Below are 19,196 nucleotides of genomic sequence, written 5' to 3' on the forward strand. Positions count from 1 at the left end.
TGTTGGTAGATTTCCATGCAGGCTAAGGTTTGCTGGTCGGTGTATGCACTAGATGCAGCGTTAAGGACGTGTGAATGAGTCAATGAGCAGACGGCAGGTCTCTTGTAAGCTTTTATTGATGACATATGAATGCAGTACATGGCTCAAGCTGTGACGTGTTTTTAATATTGGCCTGTAGGCGCCTTGAAAAGCATTTTGTCCTTTGTAAAACATACCATGAACCCTTCACCAACAATTCAATCAAATCCCCAACATCAACAGATGATATTCTGGCTTGTTGCAGCATGTTGAAGCTCATACAAACAGAAGCATCAGGAACATCTGTACTGACTGTCCAGCTGCACCCCTCCGTACATGCTCAGTTTGGTCTGGCCAAAGCATAACTGCCAGAATCTTTCTCCTGGAAATTGAGCATCAAAGGAAACAAAGAGCCAGTTTCTGAGGACAACAGAAAAAAAGAATCAGGCTGGAGAATCACCAATCTAACTTTAATTGCAGATCAATATCAAATTTGAAAACCACCCACCATATCTGATAGACCTTGAATTGTGAAATCCACCTAAAGGAAAGAAAAAGGAAAGAAGCAAACACTGCAAAGTGAATACAGCCATCCCTTACATGTAGATATGTTTGGCAGCTTGTAAGATGAGCAAGCACCCGAATGACTGTCGTCAATGGATGTTATCAAACACAGTCCAGAGGATGCTCTCGTAGCAGGGCGGAGTGGTGAGGGAGCCCTGAAGAAGCGCTTCAGATTCTCGGGGAGCATTGAGCGGACATCAAGGTTGGATATGTTCTTGGACTGACCTGTGAGGGTTACACAAACACCACGTTAAACTAAACCAGTGAGTTATGGCTCAGCTAGAGGTCACATTTGGATTCTGACCCCAAGTAGAGCAATGTGGGGGTTTTCTTCTGTTTGTTTGTTTTAGTGGCATACTTGATTTTCTTCAAGTTTGCAATAAAATCACTATAGTAGGTGTTCTCAAAATGGCCATCCTGGAAAGAAAATAAAACAAAGCTGTGTAACATTGATGCTTAAAGTTTCAGTGAAAAGAGATCATTGTGACTTGATCCCATAAATGCAGGCTTTAGAGGATTATTACAGTTTTTTAGGATCTGTGTTGCTTTAAGCTTTATCATTAAATTGTATTTAACATACTTAAAAGGCACTGATGCAACCAAAACTCCAGATTTATTGACCTGTTTTCTAAACAGCTAGAAACCAAAAAAAAAGTTGATTTTTTTTTTTTTTTAAACAGACATTCAATAACTCACTTGTAATGGTTGCACACATCTGACAGTTTTGGTCATGTTTTTACAGATATGTTATAATTTTTAGTCATTCTGACTGTTTAATGTTCCTTCTTTGATAGATGTCAGATATTAACTTATGAGTAAAGTGCTGTAGAAGTGAAAATAAAGTCCCAGTTTTATGTAAACTCTCACTTGGATGCATCTAAATTATTTGACTCCAAACTGCTGCTACCACAGTGGATGCCAGCTGTGGCGTTGCTGCGGCGATGACCTCTCAAAGGAAAGGAAAGGAAGCGTCTCATAGCTGAAGGTTACAGGCCGTCTGAGATCCAGAGCAGCCCGGTGGAAACAAGCACTCATTCACTGTGCTGCCGTGTAGCTGAAGACTATCGGGAGATAGAAATGCATTTACTAACTTTCAATTGTTTCAGCTGTTTGATGAAATGAAAGAAAGTCTTGAAACGGTTCAACAGGAAGCAAGAAATTTGTTTGTGTGCAGATTAGAAGTGGTTTCAAAAAAAGAGGGCTGATTAATAGATGCAGGTCATTCTGGTTTCCTTGTTAAAAGAATTCACTCTGATGAAACCCATCGTCCCTTTAAACTTCTGCACCTATAATTTATCCCAGTTTGGTTGAGAATGAGACGGACGTTCTTTAAAACCTGGCTTTACTGCAGTGGACAACCTTTATGTTTTGTAAGCCTACATCTGCCATGTAGCGGATCCCATCTATGGCATGATCTGCTCCACTGGCCTCCAGGTCCCAGCCGCCCCAGTGCAGGTGCATCTGGACAGCTGTGTACTTTCCTGGGAGCAGGAAAGCCTTGGCCTACATTTATTTCAGCAGCAGGCATTTCTTTTCAGTGTTGACAGTGCTGTTGATGTGATGCAGTGGTGACTTTTCCAAAAAGCAATGGCAGTCATGGAAACTATACGTAAATGAGGGGATTTCAAAAGATGGAAATTCTACCTCAACCTCCACGTAAATTTATACTTTGATAGTTCACGCAGAAAAAACTGGTGTGGTCCTTTCTGTGCATCTGTACAGACTGACACTGTTTGAACTTTGGATTTACATTAGCCTTCTTTGAAATGGATTAACCACCCAGCTCACATGTTGCTGGTTCCCTGGCACGCAGTGGACTTGTTCAGCAGAATAATGTTGCGTCTTCAAATAACATTCATTGCCAGAATCGTAGCTGCGCTGTACACCAAATGGTCCATGGTTTTTACAAGAGCCAACCAGCTGTTAAACGAAAAGTATTGGTCCAATAACGCACAGCGCGTTAAACCAGGACACCAAGCAGTCAAAAGAATTTGATCTTTGTGAATAAACAGTAATAACCCAATTTCATTTCAATCACTTTATTTTTATTTTTCAAAAATGCTATTTGTTGAGTATTTCTGTTGCAAAATAAACGTCTCTACGCTTTACGCACCACGCATCAACATCCATGAAAGCGCAGTTTGAGGTGATTAAAAATACAACTATGCATTAAATTCTTTAAAAACTAATTCAGACACACTGAATGAAAAATGCCCACCCCTGTATGTCCAGTGGATTCCATCATGAGGGATGGCATCGCTGACCACAGATTTTCTGCAGAGAAAAACACGCAGAAAATCTCCTTCGCCGCGTCTCCCGGTTTTGTCGCGCAGGACAGCGACTCCGCACAGACGTTAAGCTTACATCGCCCGGAGCGGTCCCAGTGATCCTATAGCGTCAAAAAAGCAGCTTTTGTGCATCTGACTGTAATCTGAACTCCGTTTTTAATTTAAGCTTGAGCACATATTTGATTTCTAAAATCGACAGTCATCTCTGTCATGTCATTATTAGTTTGACAATGAATAAATAAATAAGTCGGGAGCACCTCTCTACCACGAACAACATGAATTAAGGAGCATTTTTCTCTGCGCATTCGTTTAATTTAGGAATATCTTCAAATATAAAGATTGTAAATATCTATGAGCAGTGTTGGTCAAGTTACTTGAAAATAGTAATTAGTTGCTAATACTGATTACTTCTCCAATAAAGTAATCCCGTTACTTTACACAATTTCCTTTAAAAGTGTTCTGATTACTTATTTTCAAAAGTAATTAGTTACTTTATTACTTAGTTGCTTTTAAAAACATAATACACAACCTGAATATGTTATAAAACAATAGACATTTCAGTCCAATTCTCTTTTTTCTGCATATTTCATTATATAAAATTCCATGAAATGAAAATTTCTCTTTTTAAAACTCATTTTATTAGTTTTAATATTTTAACTTTATGCACATTGTATCAAGCAAAAACTAAATTATATCCAGCATTCTCTGAATGGAAGAAATTTGTTTAACATTTAAATCTATTTTCTGCATATTCCAGCATATAATTTGTTTTGTTTAAACTCACTTTTTCAAATAGATGCAAGTAAAATAGATGCAAGTAAAACTTCAAGCCAATAGCACAAGTCACCATCAAATGTGGGATGTAAGAAGGTGATGACCTCTCCCTACTGCTGTTCTGCATAGTCCTGAACCCCCTCAGTGAGATCATTGGCTATGGAATGGAGCAGTTTTCAGCCACCTCCTGTACATGGATGACATCAAGCTGCATGCAAAGAGTGAACGAGATATCAATTCACTGATCCACACCACCAGGATACAACAATGACATCGGAATGTCGTTCAGACTGGAGAAGTGTAGTCAAGATCCATAGAGGCTGGGGTCTATTACACCAGGCAAGACCCCAGGTGCAGGCTGTGTAAAGATGCCCCTGAGAATATCCAGCACATGGCAGCAAAATGCTAGCAGGCAGGGCATACATGGAACGCCATAACCAAGTGGCTGGCATAGTATACAGAAACATCTGTGCCAAGTATGGCCTGGAAGTCAAAAGCTCAAAATGGGATACGCCCCCTAGGGTGGAGGAGAATGGCCGAGCTAAGATCCTGTGGGACGTCCAGACACAGATGAACAAAATGGTGGTGGCTAACCAACCAGACATAGTGATGGTAGACAAGCAGAAGAAGATGGCTGTGGTGACAGATGTAGCGATACCGAATGACAGCAACATCAGGAAGAAGGAACATGAGAAGCTGGAGAAGCTGGAGAAGCTTGTGGTGACTTGTGCTATTGACTTGAAGTTGGCCTCTAGTATTTTATGCCACATCCCCATTGAGTTCCTGGTGAAGCTTTTAGGATCTCGGGTGTGGGGGATGCAGTCATATGGACCATCCAGTTCTTGTAATCAATCCAGGCAGTGCACAGGTTGGTCAGTCTGGCCTTGCAGGCGACTGCTCTGTCTACCAGTGGGTGGATTTATGCTCCTCTGTTATTCCTGCCAATCCCTTTCTGTACCCTGCTCACTTAATGAGCCTTGTGCCTGTTTACCTTGGCCGCTATGATGCCTGACAGGAGCTTCCATGTGGTACTAAGGGAGGTTATTGCTAGTAGTTGGATGGGACTGGTCCCTTCTGGAGGTCCTTGAGGATCAGGACTGTCCGGCCTTCGTTTAGCCATTCTGGGTGTCTCTCACTGACTAGCAGCTGGCTCACTTGTACTGCCAGACACTCATGGAGTGGAGTCAGCTTCTTGAGCCAGGTTGCTGTGGTCTGCTCTTAGATCCACTAGCCACTTTTATGTGTTGCGTCCTTCTCCAACATGCTCTTCCAGTATTGCTCAATAGTTTAGTTTGTCTCAGTATAGATCAGTTTTGTTCCGTGTTGCCATTCCCACCTTTGTTCTACAATAAACCACCTTCACACCTTCAGCGAGTGCCTGCGTGTGGATCCTCATTTATCTTTCCCCACACGGTTCACTCTATTCGCCGTGACAGGATCAGGTGGTTAATCTCAGTAATGGTGTTGATAGGTATCTTCCGTAAAAGGTCAGAGAGATATGAGGGTGCCAAACCGTTGAAAGCCTGCTCAAACTTGACAAGGTAACCAGTGAAGAGATTTCAGTATTGGAGTAATGTGCTCATATTTCTCAGTTTTGGTTAAAATGTGAGCAACTGCCTTTTGTACCATCTGTAAAACAGAAAGGAGAGTGTTACATTAATCAATGCGCAAAGTTTTGGGACAAATAATGTAATTTATGTGCTCCAATGACCATCATATCTGTCTTATCTGCATTAAGAAGAAGGAAATTGTCAGATAACCAGTGCCTAATTAATATAGACAAGCTTCTAGTTTGGACAAATCAGCACAGTTTCCAATGGTTAATGTGAATATAAATATTTCCCTTAATTCTCTCATATAAATAATTCTATTTATAATAAAAATATTTTCCTGTAAAACCACAAATTTAAATTAGCACAACTGTGTAGTGAAAATTTGCTGAGCTTTACAATTATATATGTATAAAATCAAACTTTGTGGTTTCATTATTTGCTTAAAAGTGGCTGCGTGGAAACAAAGGTTTGTTTCAGTAATACTCAGACTAAAACTCTTCTAAAACTATTAATAAGAATTATTTATTAATTTATATTTATGTTATATAATTATTTATATTTTAATAAATCCATCTGATGCATTGCAGCCTGCACATGGATCAATAAAGCAATAAAGATGCATTATCCTTATCATTCTTTCCTTTAATGACAGCTGCATCAATTGATCTTGTTTAGTGAAGGGTACAGTGCAATGTAAGATTTAGATATCAACATTCATATCCGCTTTTAATCTTCCAGGTGTATTACATAAGAAAAATTAAAAAACTAATTAACCTGAGAGCACAGTTAGCAACATGAGTGCGATAACCATAAATCAATGCCACGCTCTCTAATCTGGTGTCCAAAGGGCAGGCAGGATCCAGTGGGCAGTAATAATAAAGTGTGCTGTTATTACTGCTGAAAGTGACAGCGAGCCCAAACACGGCCATGGCGGACACCGAGGAATGGGGAAAGCCTGTGGAGAGGAAAGGGGTGAGTTACAGTCCACGTGTGATCACAACCATGGTCACAATTTTCTTTTCTGACTTTTCAAATAGCGCTCTGATGTTGTCCCCCTCTCCCCAACAAAAAACAGAGGCTAACTGTAGTCCTGGTGCTGGCAACACTCATAGCTGCCTTTGGTTCGTCCTTCCAGTACGGCTATAATGTCTCTGTGGTCAACTCTCCATCGCAGGTAAGCTGATTAAAGAAAGAAAAGCTTGAATGGAACTCGCTGGGAAGATAATTCGTTCCTATCAGTGCTCTCCTGCTCTTTTCAGTTCATGCAGCAGTTTTATAATACAACCTACATGGAGCGTTACCACAGCCTGATGGAGGAGAACGTCCTGACTCTGCTGTGGTCTCTCTCCGTGTCCATGTTCCCTCTCGGGGGATTCTTCGGCTCTCTGATGGTGGCCCCTCTGGCCAACAAACTTGGGAGGTGAGAATCTGCTTCATTCCACGTGTAGTTTAGCATGCTCTGCATGTTTCTTGCAACTAATGCTTCATCCCTGCTACAGGAAGGGCACCCTCCTCTTCAACAACATCTTCTCCATCGTCCCTGCTATAATGATGGGAGTCAGTGAGATGGCCAAGTCCTACGAGATCATCATTGTGGCCAGGTTTATAGTAGGCATCTGTGCAGGTCAGCTCCCGAATTTAACAACAGCCCAGGTTAAGGATCAGGCGTGATCAGGCGGTTTAGCTTCACCCGTGCATGCTTTCCCATCTGCAGGTCTCTCTTCCACTGTGGTGCCCATGTATCTGGGTGAGATCGCTCCCAAAAACCTGAGGGGAGCTCTCTGCATTGTTCCAGAACTTTTCATCACTTTTGGCATCCTCTGCGCCCAAGTGCTGGGCATTAGAAACATACTGGGAAACAGCACAGGTAGTAAAGTTTTTACATGTTTGATCATTTATTCATCAGATGCTGAGACATGGTCTTAAGAATAGGTTTAAAAGCGTGTCTGTGTTCCTTGTGTGTGTCCAGGCTGGACCCTCCTGCTTGGCCTTACTGGTATTCCCGCCGCGATTCAGCTCCTGCTGCTCCCCTTCTTCCCTGAGAGCCCCAGGTACATGCTCATCCAGAATGGAGACGAGAAGAAAGCAACGAAAGGTAAGAAAGTGCGATGTTGCACAACTACACTACACATCGAAGATAAACTGAGCATTTATGGCACTGTATGCATTTCCACTCTTAGCACTGCAGCGCCTGCGTGGGTGGGACGACGTGGACAGCGAGCTGTTGGAGATGCGTCAGGAGGACCAGTCCGAGAAGGCCGAAGGTCACCTGAGTGTGTTCTCCCTGCTGTCCCAGCGCTCTCTTCGCTGGCAGCTGATCTCCATAGTCGTCATGATGATGGGCCAGCAGCTGTCGGGTGTCAATGCGGTGAGACGTGCCCATCCAGTTGTCCTCGTCCCTCACACAATAACTCAGGATGCATGACAACATCTATGTTCTCGCTTATTCACAGGCTGTCGTGTTATAACCATAATGCATTTCTCTTTTCTCTCAGATCTACTACTATGCAGACATCATATACGGCTCTGCAGGAGTGAGGGAGAGTGACATCCAGTATGTCACAGTGGGAACGGGAGCAGTGAATGTCTTTATGAGTGTAACTGCTGTAGGTACCCAGCAAAGCTGAGGGGAGGAGCTGTTTGTCTGTCTGCTGTTTGATCATGTGAGATGGAGATAACCACTGTGAACGGGGGTTTTGTCATCCCAGGTGTTCGTCGTGGAAGCCTCAGGTCGCCGCCTGCTCCTCCTCTGTGGTTTTGGGATCTGCTGCGGAGCCTGTGTGCTGCTCACTGTCGCACTCAACTTGCAGGTATGGTACAGACCTGTCAGCGCTACTAATGCCTGCAACCTGTCACTCTGCTGCCCTCTAGTGGTTCAGTTATTAGTTCCCCAACCTTGAAAGAATCAGAGGAGATTTGTAAGACCTCTCAGGATCAGAGTAATGCCGCATGAGGTTGATTTAATTGCAGCTATAGACAGGCCTTTAAAGACTTCATCTTTATCTGTTTCATTTTAATTTTGTTCCCTCACCTGCACTTTGTCCCCATTGGGTTCCAGCTCTATTGAATAATTAATCAATGAAGAGCACATTATGAAGGTGTTACTCATGGTTTTAACTGCAATAAAAAAAATAGAGGCACTGCTGCTGTTGAGACCATGATTATGGCTTTTCCCCCCACTCATCTTTCATCCATTTAAGTCAAAATGGATGGACTTTTATCAGAATGTGGTGGCGCAAAGGAGGAAAACCAGTAAAGATGACTAAAGGGTGTTGACAACGCCACCTGGGGAGGGAGTTACACCCCAGGAGAGATTTCTATAGCCAATGCAAATGCCATACTAGTTACAGAAGCTCGTTATTAGCAAGCAGAGGTGAGGCAGAACATTTTTACAATCAAAATTTATTAGGAAAAACTAGTAAAAGCATAGACCTGTAAAATAAGAGAACTTCTTAAGGTAGCAGGGCTGACAATGCAAGACCGTTAATTAAACACTTTATTAACAAACACTGATTAAAAAGACAAGGCTCACTGCTACGGTGCTACTCTAGTAAAATAGCAGTTTGGTAAAATAACTGAACAAAATAGTGGAGACCGGCAACTTGAGGAGGCAACCTACAGAGAGGAGTGACCAAGGGTGCCATCAATTACTCACCCGTGTAGTTTCACTTCAAACCTCACTGTCACTCCCACTGCAATCTAAAGGGTCCAATCTACCTATTTCCCAGTGTGTACACTCTCATGTATCAGGGGGGATTCCACCTCACGTGCCTAGCCCCACAACAAGCGGCCGTACCGCCATTAAGGCAAAAAAAACCCCAACAAAACATAAAAGATCAAACAAGTCAGTAAAAGAGATGTAAACAAAACAAGAACAAATACACCCTAAGATACAATTCTTTATAAAAGCATGATCAAAATACAAACAATTCAGAGTAAAAAAGACCATAAAACCAGGAGCCAGTCAAGGCCAGTCCATAAAACAACAAGAAGCCTACAACAGTGTGGCACGATCCACTTTTTAAAGGGCAATACTCAAATGAACAGCTTTCCTGAAGAAATAAAACCGCTCTGCAGTGCTTAGCCGCCTAACGCTCTTGGCCACCTTGGACGGGGAAAGAATGCCAAATGGCTCTCTGTTAGTGAAGCACGGCTCTTTCTTATAACGTCCTCTAATTATTGGCTGGGAAGGGTGTGGATGTTAGCGCTGCATTCGTGGACATCACGTAAGAAACCAACCTACCCAAAATCTACTTCACTACAAAAGCATCACAAAAACATCACCTCAGTGTTGGTCTAGGGTCCCAGTTTGAACCTGCATTGTTGAAAAGGCCTCTGCAAACAGGTTTTTGTATTTTTCCTCTTACACATTTGTAAATGACATATAAATGAAATAAAAATTTTCAGCTTTTACTTAAGTGGTTTAACAAAAACGTATCCAATATCTGTTCAAGAGCGACGTTTTATACATCGTTCTGCATCTACTGTAACTGCAAAGTTGAGATCAGGCCATCAAAGAATATCCCATTTCTTCTCCTTCTTTGTGAAACTATTGGGTCCCTTTTGTGGTTTGCTTTGGGTCTTTATCCATTTTTACTGTGAAGTGTTGTCTGATCACTTCGGATCTGAGCACAGAGTATAGCCCTGTACACTTTATAGTTTGTCCTGTTACTTCTATCAGCAACAAACGCCAGTGGTCTGGTTAAAGTCATTCATGTCTATGTCAGGTACAAGTTCACCTTGGTTTCATTTATCCCTAAAATGGCAATGACAATGACATGGATTTTTTTTAAAGGATTAGGGGCTGTTTTCCACTAATCCTCCTGGAGTAAATTAAAGGAATATAAATTAAAAAGTAAATTAAAAATTAAGCACATATGTTATCAGTTTAATTTGAACAAGAGTAAAGACTGCACCTGATCATGAAACTGCTATTCATTTGCCCAATTTTGCTGAATGTTTGAAAATCAGAGATTAAAAACAGCTTTGTCTCCATAGTGTAGTGGTTTAGAGATCAAATCATCCCAGTTCAGTGCCGTGAGGAGACCCAAATCCCTTTGGGACTGTGACAGGAAGGGCTTCTGGTGATTTAAAAAAAACAAAAAAGAAAGCTGAACCAAACATCTGGCACATGATAAATGGCAGGAAACTGGATGCAGGTGGATTGGAGGTCAGACAACAATGATTCGTTTTTTCTTTTTCTTTTGTCCCTACCTAGCAGTTGGCAAAGGAGGTCTATGAAGCCAATACAAGGCTGTGGGTGCCGTAGGGGTTCCAGCTTGGTCAACGATGTCTTTCAAGGCCTTGCGATCTATGGCCTTGACCTTTGCTTGCTCGATGGATAGATATTGTTGTTTAAGATCATCTTCGATTTGCAATCGATGAACACAATCCCTGTCCTCTGTCTACATTGAACTCTTTAGTTGATCAGTTGGCGAAGAATGAAAATCTGATTGCAGCAATCCCTCCCAGGTCGAAAACAGGCTTGCTCTTCTTTGCTTTACTGCTCACAATGTTTTTGCAGGCGCAACCGGATGATTTTCATTGTGATCTTACCAGTGGTGGAACAGAGGCTAATTTCACGGTAGTTCTTGCACTCACGGCTGTGGCCTTTACCTTCTCCTCTGTTCTCCAGATCAGTCGAATTAGTCCATGCAGTTGAGAAATGAGGATATCCCCTCCAGTTTTGATTGCCTCTGCAGCGACGTGGTCTAGCCTGGGTGTTTTCCCATTCATATGCTTGACTTCTTCGATTGTTGGTTCGGTGTCCGACAATGGGAAATGGTGGGGGTCGATTTCGGGAGGCACTGTAGTTGGGTCTGGGTCATGGTTGTAGAGGCCATGTTCTTTCCAACAATGAAGGCGTTTGGTTGCTGAGCGCACAAAGGTACCATCTGCTTTCTTGGTGTTGTCGTTGGTGGAATTCAACTTGTCACTTAGACCACGCAACATGTAGTAGAGTGTGCAGTTTTCATGCCTTGACAATGCTTCTTCAAGGTCTCCAACCACTTTCCCAGAATGCGTCCCTCTTCATCATCCTGCGCACTTGTAGATTGAGTAGGCAGCAACTAATAAATATAATAATAAATATAGTAACTAAATATAATATAGTAAATAATTAAATAATTTGACTTTGATTACTGAATCAAAGTCAACCAGTTTTGTTCTTTTGTGTTCTGCTACCAGGTTGAGAGTTTCATTGGATATCCATAATTAGCTGTGGCGCCGAGTCGAGTAGTGATCAGAGCCAAAGACAACAATGATAGCCATTTAAAGATGTAATCTTTGTATGTTTGATTTAATTTCACCTGCACTTTATCCCCATGTTTTGGCCATTTCTGAAAAGCCACAGTGAGAACTCCTGCAGGACAGCTAAGGAACAGCAGAATCTGACATGATGACAGATTGGCAAAATAATTAAACAAGACGCAACCAGTAAAAAGCCAAAATAACAAACGGTGTCACTGTGTTACAGATTACCAGCCTGTAATCATGTTGTATGTCTAGGATTCCCATCATGGTCTGAGACAGTAAAGTGATATTTTGGCCCCTTTGTTTGCAGGAGCCATGACACCTGACACTAAACACTGACTATTAGACAGAACTGCAAATGCAGTGTTGCCCTCCTTCAAACCTGCAACCTCACCTGGAGCCAGTGTTTTCAGACAGGCGTCATTTTCAGCAGCAGTAAAGGCACAATTTAGAGACACAATGGAGAGTAGGCACATTAATCATCTGCCTTTGATCATCAAGGCCTCCATGTGGAGCCGTTAATGTTGCTCCTGCTTACAAACATCAGAAGGAATAGTTACTGAGAGCTGCTTGTCTGTGTTTGCAGGAGACTGTGACATGGATGCCCTATGTCAGCATCGCCTCTGTCATCATCTACATCATCGGACATGCCATAGGGACCGAGTGAGTCTGTCTGAGTAGACCTGTTGCTATTTACACACATACTGATTACAGCAGGGCGCTCCATTAGCTGAAGTGTTGTTTAGATGTAACCAGGCATATAATCAAAGTTTGTACATCAGCACTCAGTTTGTTTGAGACATGAGCATCCTCTCTGACTGTGAAGACTGATGATGTCTGTCTCGAGTGTTTTGGTTGTGGTTAATTGTATTTTTGTTCTGCAGGTCCCATTCCTTGTGTGGTGGCCACTGAGATGTTCCGGCAAACAGCCAGGCCTGCGGCGTTCATGGTGGCCGGCTCCGTCCACTGGCTCTCCAACTTCGTCGTTGGTTTAATCTTTCCCTTCCTCGAGGTTAGTCACTCAATTTTTACAGGTTCAGACTTCAGTGGAATTAGCTGCAGATGTTTTATCAAGCATAACCAGCAAGGCAGTTTATGTCCTCGATATAATGTGATCCTTTGTGTCACTTATAATTGGATTACTTTGATGTTTTCTTTTGAGTTTGCATAGATTTGCAAGCAAGCTGGCGAGCTGGCAGGTAGGAGAAAAAGAGAAAGAACACAGAGGAGATCCATGGATGTAGTGAAGGAGGACATGCAGAGAGTTGTGTAACACAGGAGGATGCTGGGGATAGGATGAGATGGAGGCCGAGGTTTGATTCAGGTATCAAACTGAGAACAACATTTTAAAAAATCAGTTGGTTCCTCCTGTTTATTATTGATTGCTGTCATTGCTAGAGAATGCAGTTTGGACCTATCACTCACCTACCTGATGCACACTCCACCTTTAGGTGACACTTAGAACATTTATTGTGCATGTCAAGAAAAGAAGGAGTTTATTTTAGGTGGATGGTTTAGTGTTGCTGGCTGCTGAACTAGTCAGGAACAATTTCTGTGTGCAAAACTAGCTTGTTGTTTGACTCACAGTAAACAGGGCAGACTGGAGCCCGGGGTGATCAAAGCAGCTGATTAAAACAGGCAGGCAGGTGGGAAGCTGGTGGATCTAAGCACAAGAGAACAGTGTTGGTTTCGGTCATCGAGTGAAGTGGGAAAAACTGGAAAGGGAGTGGCTCACCTACTCCTCGTACTCAAACACAGACAGAGAAAACAAAATGAGAGGAGGACAAGAAGAGGCACAACATAGGGAATGAGGAGGAGGAAGATACATGAGGAATGCAAACATGCAGAGAGCGCCAAAACATTTTTTACTGCATTTACAACGCCTGAAACATAATGTCGGAGCTTGAATATTATAACACCAGAAAACATATTGTAAAATCTTAAATGAGGACACATTATGTGTAGGAGTTTTCACTGAATGACGTGATCTTAGATATAAACATAAGCTTTATCTCATGTTTACTTCCTCTTACGTGTTTAAACCTGAAAGTGTAATCAAGGGAAGAAGATGCTTGTGAAACATCAATAAAGAGTAGTGTTTCACTTTTGACCTCTCCTTGTTTGCTCTGTTTGTCTTCCCGACATATTTACATTTCATGTCGAGGACCCAGAAATCACATTTCCTCTCCTTCTCTCCCCAGCGAGGCCTGGGCCCCTACAGCTTCATCATTTTTGCCGTCATCTGTCTGGTCACCCTGATCTACATCTGGCTGGTGGTGCCTGAAACAAAGAAGAAGACCTTCCTGGAGGTCTTCCAGATGTTTGCAAAGAGGAACAAAGTGGAGTTAAATCTGGGTGACGGCGATCTGCCGCCAAAAGGCCTCAAAGAGAGCCCACAGGATGCACAGAAGGCCACGCCCTTCTGAAGAAAGAAGGAGAACATTGATAGAAGAGGAAGTATTCACTGCGGGTGTGGAGCGAGGGAGTGTGTGTGTGGTAGAAGACTTGACAGTGTTTTAATTTTAGATGCCTCTGTGTGCCTTTTCTTTGTATTTGCGCCTGCAGATGTTGGTAGATTTCCATCCAGGCTAAGGTTTGCTGTGAGTCGGTGTATGCACTAGATGCAGCGTTAAGGACGTGTGAATTAGTCAATGAGCAGACAGCAGGTCTCTTGTAAGCTTTTATTGATGACATATGAATGCAGTACATGGCTCAAGCTGTGACGTGTTTTTAATATTGGCCTGTAGGCGCCTTGAAAAGCATTTTGTCCTTTGTAAAACATACCATAAACCCTTCACCAACAATTCAATCAAATCCCCAACATCAACAGATGATATTCTGGCTTGTTGCAGCATGTTGAAGCTCATACAAACAGAAGCATCAGGAACATCTGTACTGACTGTCCAGCTGCACCCCTCCGTACATGCTCAGTTTGGTGTTTCCCCAGCTGAACACATTTCCCACCACCATGCTGTTATTCATGCATTGCATTTGGTCTCGGATATCTGCTGTGGTGAGCACATAGTCCCACACGTTGACATCAGTCATCTTCCCCACAAAGCCATCATCATTGAAGATTCCCAGTAAGCCATCCTGGTCTTTGCCCAGAATGAACACACCGCCAGATCTGATTGTGTAATCCCTTCTGAGGTACCGCTGCTCCCCCACCATGCCGTTAATCCAGAGCTCCGCACCGCCGGTGTGCGACGACCAGGTAATGCAGTAGTTCACCCAGTCCTTGGGCTTGAAGTTGTGCGGCAAGTTGACAAACTCGTTGCCAATCCAGAGGCCGACTTCTCTCGCATCCCTGTCCTCTTCGAGGGAGATCATCAGCTCGTTGTCATTGCCGTTGCTGGAGTAGGAGATGACGGTGTGGACTCCTTCGACCTGAGGCAGGACGTGCATGCAGACGGTGAAGGCGTCCAGGTCCATGGGGTGGCTGAGGCTGGCCAAAGCATAACTGCCAGAATCTTTCTCCCGAAAGTTGAGCACCAAAGGAAACAAAGAGCCAGTTTCTGAGGACAGAAAACAAGAATCAGGCTGGAGAAGCGCCATCTTACTTTAACTGCAGATCAATATCAAATTTTAAAACCACCCACCATGTCTGGTAGGCCTTGAGTTGTGAAATCCACCTAAAGGGAAGAAATGAGAAAGAAGCAAACACTGCAGAGTAAATACAGCCATCTCTTACATATAGCTATGTTTGGCAGTTTTTAAGATGAGCAAGCACCTGAATGAATGTTCTTTCCAATGGATGTTATCAGACCCTCGATCTTGTGGAGCCTGGATTCCATTTCATCTTGCCGACAAAATGCTGAAAAAACAAACAGTCAAAGGAAGCACTGAGAAATAGACTCAAGCTTGCACATCTCCTTCCACCCAACACCAGTTCTAAGGATAAAAATAATAACATCATTGTGCAATCGTGTGGTAACGATAAACTACACACTTCCTTTCCCGAGGCGCGGCAAGAAAGAAGACTCCACAATACGCCCATTGAGAGGCTGAGCAATGCGGTAATCATTCCAGAGGGTCTTGTTGTCCATGTCCATCAGTGTGCTCTCCAGTTTCCTGATCTGAACGCAGCAGAAGAGCAGATAAGTTTGTGGCACAGCAGCAAAATAGATTTAAAAGAAACCAATTCCCTTCAACAGTTTTCCACTTAGGACTTAGGCTTATGACTTTATTTTAAAAAAACATTAGTGTTCTTGAAAAAAATAGTTTTGGAGCAGAGGGCTCTCTGGGCGGCCTTACCTGGTTGTGTGAAAGAGTAATGGGCGTATCAAACACAGTCCAGAGGATGCTCTCGTAGCAGGGCGGAGTGGTGAGGGAGCCCTGGTATCTGAAGAAGTGGTTCAGGTTCTCGGGGAGCATTGAGCGGACATCAAGGTTGGATATGTTCATGGACTGACCTGTGAGGGTTACACAAACACCACGTTAAACTAAACCAGTGAGTTATGGCTCAGCTAGAGGTCACATTTGGATTCTGACCCCAAGTAGAGCAATGTGGGGTTTTTCTTTTGTTTGTTTGTTTTAGTGAGTAACTCACCAGCATACTTGATTTTCTTCAAGTTTGCAATAAAATCACTATAGTAGGTGTTCTCAAAATGGCCATCCTGGAAAGAAAATAAAACAAAGCTGTGTTAAAGTTTATGATTCAATTTTCATTGAAAAGAAATAATTCTGACTTGACCCCACAAATGCAGGCTTTAGAGGATTATTACAGTTCTTTAGAACCTTTGTGTTGCTTTAACATTCATCATAAAATTGTATTTAACATGCTTAAAAGGCACTGATACAACCAAAACTCCAGATTTATTAACTTGTTTTATAAAGAGCTAGAAACCAAAAAAAAGTTGATTTCTTTTAAAAAAAAAAAAAATACAACAACCGACATTTGATGAGTCACTTGTGACTGTTGCACTCATCTGGCAGTTTTGGTCATGTTTTTACAGATATGTTATAATTTTTAGTCATTCTGACTGTTTAATGTTCCTTCTTTGCTTGATGTCAGATATTAACTTATGAGTAAAGTGCTGTAGAAGTGAAAATAAAGTCCCAGTTGCATTTAAACTCTCACTTGGATGCATCTAAATTATTTGACTCCAAACTGCTGCTACCACAGTGGATGCCAGCTGTGGCGTTGCTGTGGCGATGACCTCTCAAAGGAAAGGAAAGGAAGCGTCTCATAGCTGAAGGTTACAGGCTGTCTGAGATCCAGAGCAGCCCGGTGGAAACAAGCACTCATTCACTGTGCTGCCGTGTAGCTGAAGACTCAATAAAGCCTATAACCCGGCAGGATGAGCAGAACAAAGTATCGCAGACTTCAAAGACTGTTAGACTGTTTGCCAAATGCATGTTTTTTCACTGCAAAGCATGTTATTTTTCACTTTCTAAACTTCTCACAGTGTCAGTTGTGGTCTTCTGTCTAACAGAACACTTGTATTCTGTGCAGTTGTGTACGAGCCTAGTGGTTAGAGAGAGAAGAGAGGAAGGGGTATTTGTGGCTCACGTACTTCATAGAAAAAGGCGAGGACAGCAAGCCCGTCTGGCTTATCTCTGGCCTCAGTAAAGCTCTTGTACTTGTCAGAGTTGTAATGGACCACATGCAGCTGGAAGAGAAGGTTAAGAGTCAGGAGAGGTTAAGTGCCAAATATGCTAAGTGACCTGCGATTTGGATGGAAACATCAGGAGATAGAAATGCATTTACTAACTTTAAATTCAGTTTTAATCTAAGAACAAATCGATTGTTCAGCTGTTTGATGAAATGAAAGAAAGTCTTAAAACTGTTCAACATGAAGCTGCTTGTGCGCAGCTCAGAAATGGTTTCACAAACGAGTGCTGATTACTAGATGCCGGTCATTCTGGTTTCCATTCTGATGAAACCCAACATCACTTTAAACTTCTGCACCTACATTTATAATATATCTCAGTTGTTGGTTGAGCACGAGGAGGACATTAAAACCTGGCTTTACTGCAGTGGCCAGCCTTTGTGTTTTGTAAGCCTACCTCTGCCATGTAGCGGATCCCGTCTATGGTGTGCTCTGCTCCGCTGGCCTCCAGGTCCCAGCCACCCCAGTGCAGGTGCATCTGGACGGCTGTGTACTTTCCCGGGAGTCCCTCAGTGATCTTCATACTGGGAGGTAGGTCGATTTGAACTGATGGTGACACCAATATATCATCACAAATCATGAATACTTTACATAGCTGCCGCTGTATGTCTGATTTCCGGAAAGCCTTAGCCTACATTTATTTCAGCAGCTGGCTGGTCAGTGTTATCAGTGCTGTTGATGCGATGTGATGCAGTGATGACTTTTCCAAAAACTATTGCAGTCTCGGAAAATATAGATAAAAGAGAGGATTTCTAAAAATGCAAATTCTACCTCAACATCAACGTAAATATTGGCTTTATAGTTCCGGAACTATTGCAGAAAAAACTGTGGTTTGGTGGTCTCTGTGCAAGTTAATAGTGAACTTAGTAAACTTAGTAATTTTTGGTTTTTTGTAGGCTACTATTATTATTTTTGCCGACTTTTCTTACCGGAGTGCCCGTTGTTGGACATGAGAAAAGTCCCTTTCTGCGCGTCATATCCGCTGAATTCCAATTGTAACAAGTCAGGGTTGTGCCTAACGTTGCGCCGCTGGATGTCAATCGGGGACTGCTTCTTACCGCCGCACGCAGGGTACTGGGTTGCCCAGTGCATTTGATCCAAAGCGCCCTCTGTATGGAAAAACAGACAGCTGATTATCCGCTTAAATGCCAAAAGGTTCCTAGAGTGAGATACATGCACGAACTGACTGACACTGTTTGAACTGTCGATTTACATTAGCCTTCTTTGAAATGGATTAACCACCTATAGCTCACATGTTGCTGGTTCCCTGGCACGCCGGGGGCTTGTTCAAGAGAATAATGTTGCGTCTTCAAATAACATTCATCCCCAGAATCTTAGCAGCAGCTGCGCTGTACACCAAATGGTCCCTTCATGGTTTTTACAAGAGTCAACCAGCTGTTAACCGAAAAGTATTTGTCCAATAAGTCACCCGGGACACCAAGCAGTCAAAGGAATTTGATCTTTGTGAATAAACAGTAATAACCCAATTTTCATTTCAATCACTTTATTTATTTATTTTACAGTGCTATTTGTTAATTAATTGTGTTGCACAATAAACGGCTTTACGCACGCTTTACGCACCACTCCTCAACTCCAGTGAAAGCACAGTTCTAGGGGATTTAAAAAAAAAATAGTGCCGTAAATTATATTAAAACTAATACAGACACGCTGAAAGAAAAATGCCCACCTTTGTATGTCCAGTGGATTCCATGATGAGGGATGGCATCGCCGACCACATAGGCGAAAAGCGCGGAGAAACACACGCAGAAAAGCTCCATCGTTGCGTCTCCTGGCTGTGTCGCGCAGACAGTGACTCCTCACAGAGGTTTACTCTCAAGATTGAAACAGCAAGTGAAAGGGGGGCGGGGGGTGAAACTTCTGCTGAAAACGCCCAGAGCGCTTCCCAGCAGTCCCACAGTGTCAAGAGAGCAGCTTTTGGCTGTCAGCTGAACTCCCTTTTTAATTTAAGTTTGAGCTCATATTTGATTTCTAAAATCCACTGTCCTCTAGGTCATGTCATTATCAGTGGTTTATGGTTTTTGGCAATGATTAAATAATTAAATCAGTCAATCAATCAATCAGGAGCACCTTTCTATCAAGAAACAAGATCCATTTAGGAGTATTTTCTCTGCACA

General features: G+C 42.7%; 2 protein-coding genes across 3 annotated transcripts; one reads left to right on the forward strand and one right to left on the reverse strand.

Annotated features, from left to right (window-relative positions):
• Nucleotides 1-98: 98 nt before the first annotated feature.
• ca6 (carbonic anhydrase VI) lies at nt 99-18,891 on the reverse strand. Of its 2 annotated transcripts, none has more exons than XM_040047331.1 (11): nt 18,749-18,891; nt 17,991-18,170; nt 17,459-17,607; nt 16,966-17,061; nt 15,999-16,065; nt 15,704-15,861; nt 15,399-15,525; nt 15,180-15,263; nt 15,049-15,081; nt 14,363-14,964; nt 99-344 (listed from the first exon to the last, which is right to left on the reverse strand). In XM_040047331.1, the coding sequence occupies exons 1-11, from the start codon at nt 18,837-18,839 to the stop codon at nt 312-314; spliced, it is 1,620 nt and encodes a 539-aa protein (XP_039903265.1). In that variant the 5' UTR covers nt 18,840-18,891; the 3' UTR covers nt 99-311. The 2 variants fall into 2 exon arrangements, with proteins under 2 accessions (XP_039903265.1, XP_039903266.1); XM_040047332.1 differs by having other exon boundaries at nt 99-321; nt 14,340-14,964.
• On the forward strand, nt 6,025-14,342 carry LOC120743804 (solute carrier family 2, facilitated glucose transporter member 5-like). The gene is made up of 11 exons (XM_040047687.1): nt 6,025-6,169; nt 6,273-6,371; nt 6,457-6,617; nt 6,697-6,821; nt 6,912-7,064; nt 7,167-7,292; nt 7,378-7,565; nt 7,693-7,803; nt 7,906-8,086; nt 12,334-12,461; nt 13,651-14,342. Exons 1-11 carry the CDS (start codon nt 6,125-6,127, stop codon nt 13,873-13,875), a joined length of 1,542 nt encoding a protein of 513 aa, XP_039903621.1. The 5' UTR covers nt 6,025-6,124; the 3' UTR covers nt 13,876-14,342.
• Nucleotides 18,892-19,196: the final 305 nt, after the last annotated feature.

Source organism: Simochromis diagramma, unplaced genomic scaffold (assembly GCF_900408965.1).
Source record: "Simochromis diagramma unplaced genomic scaffold, fSimDia1.1 OVJJ01000387.1, whole genome shotgun sequence".
Lineage (NCBI taxonomy): Eukaryota > Metazoa > Chordata > Actinopteri > Cichliformes > Cichlidae > Simochromis > Simochromis diagramma.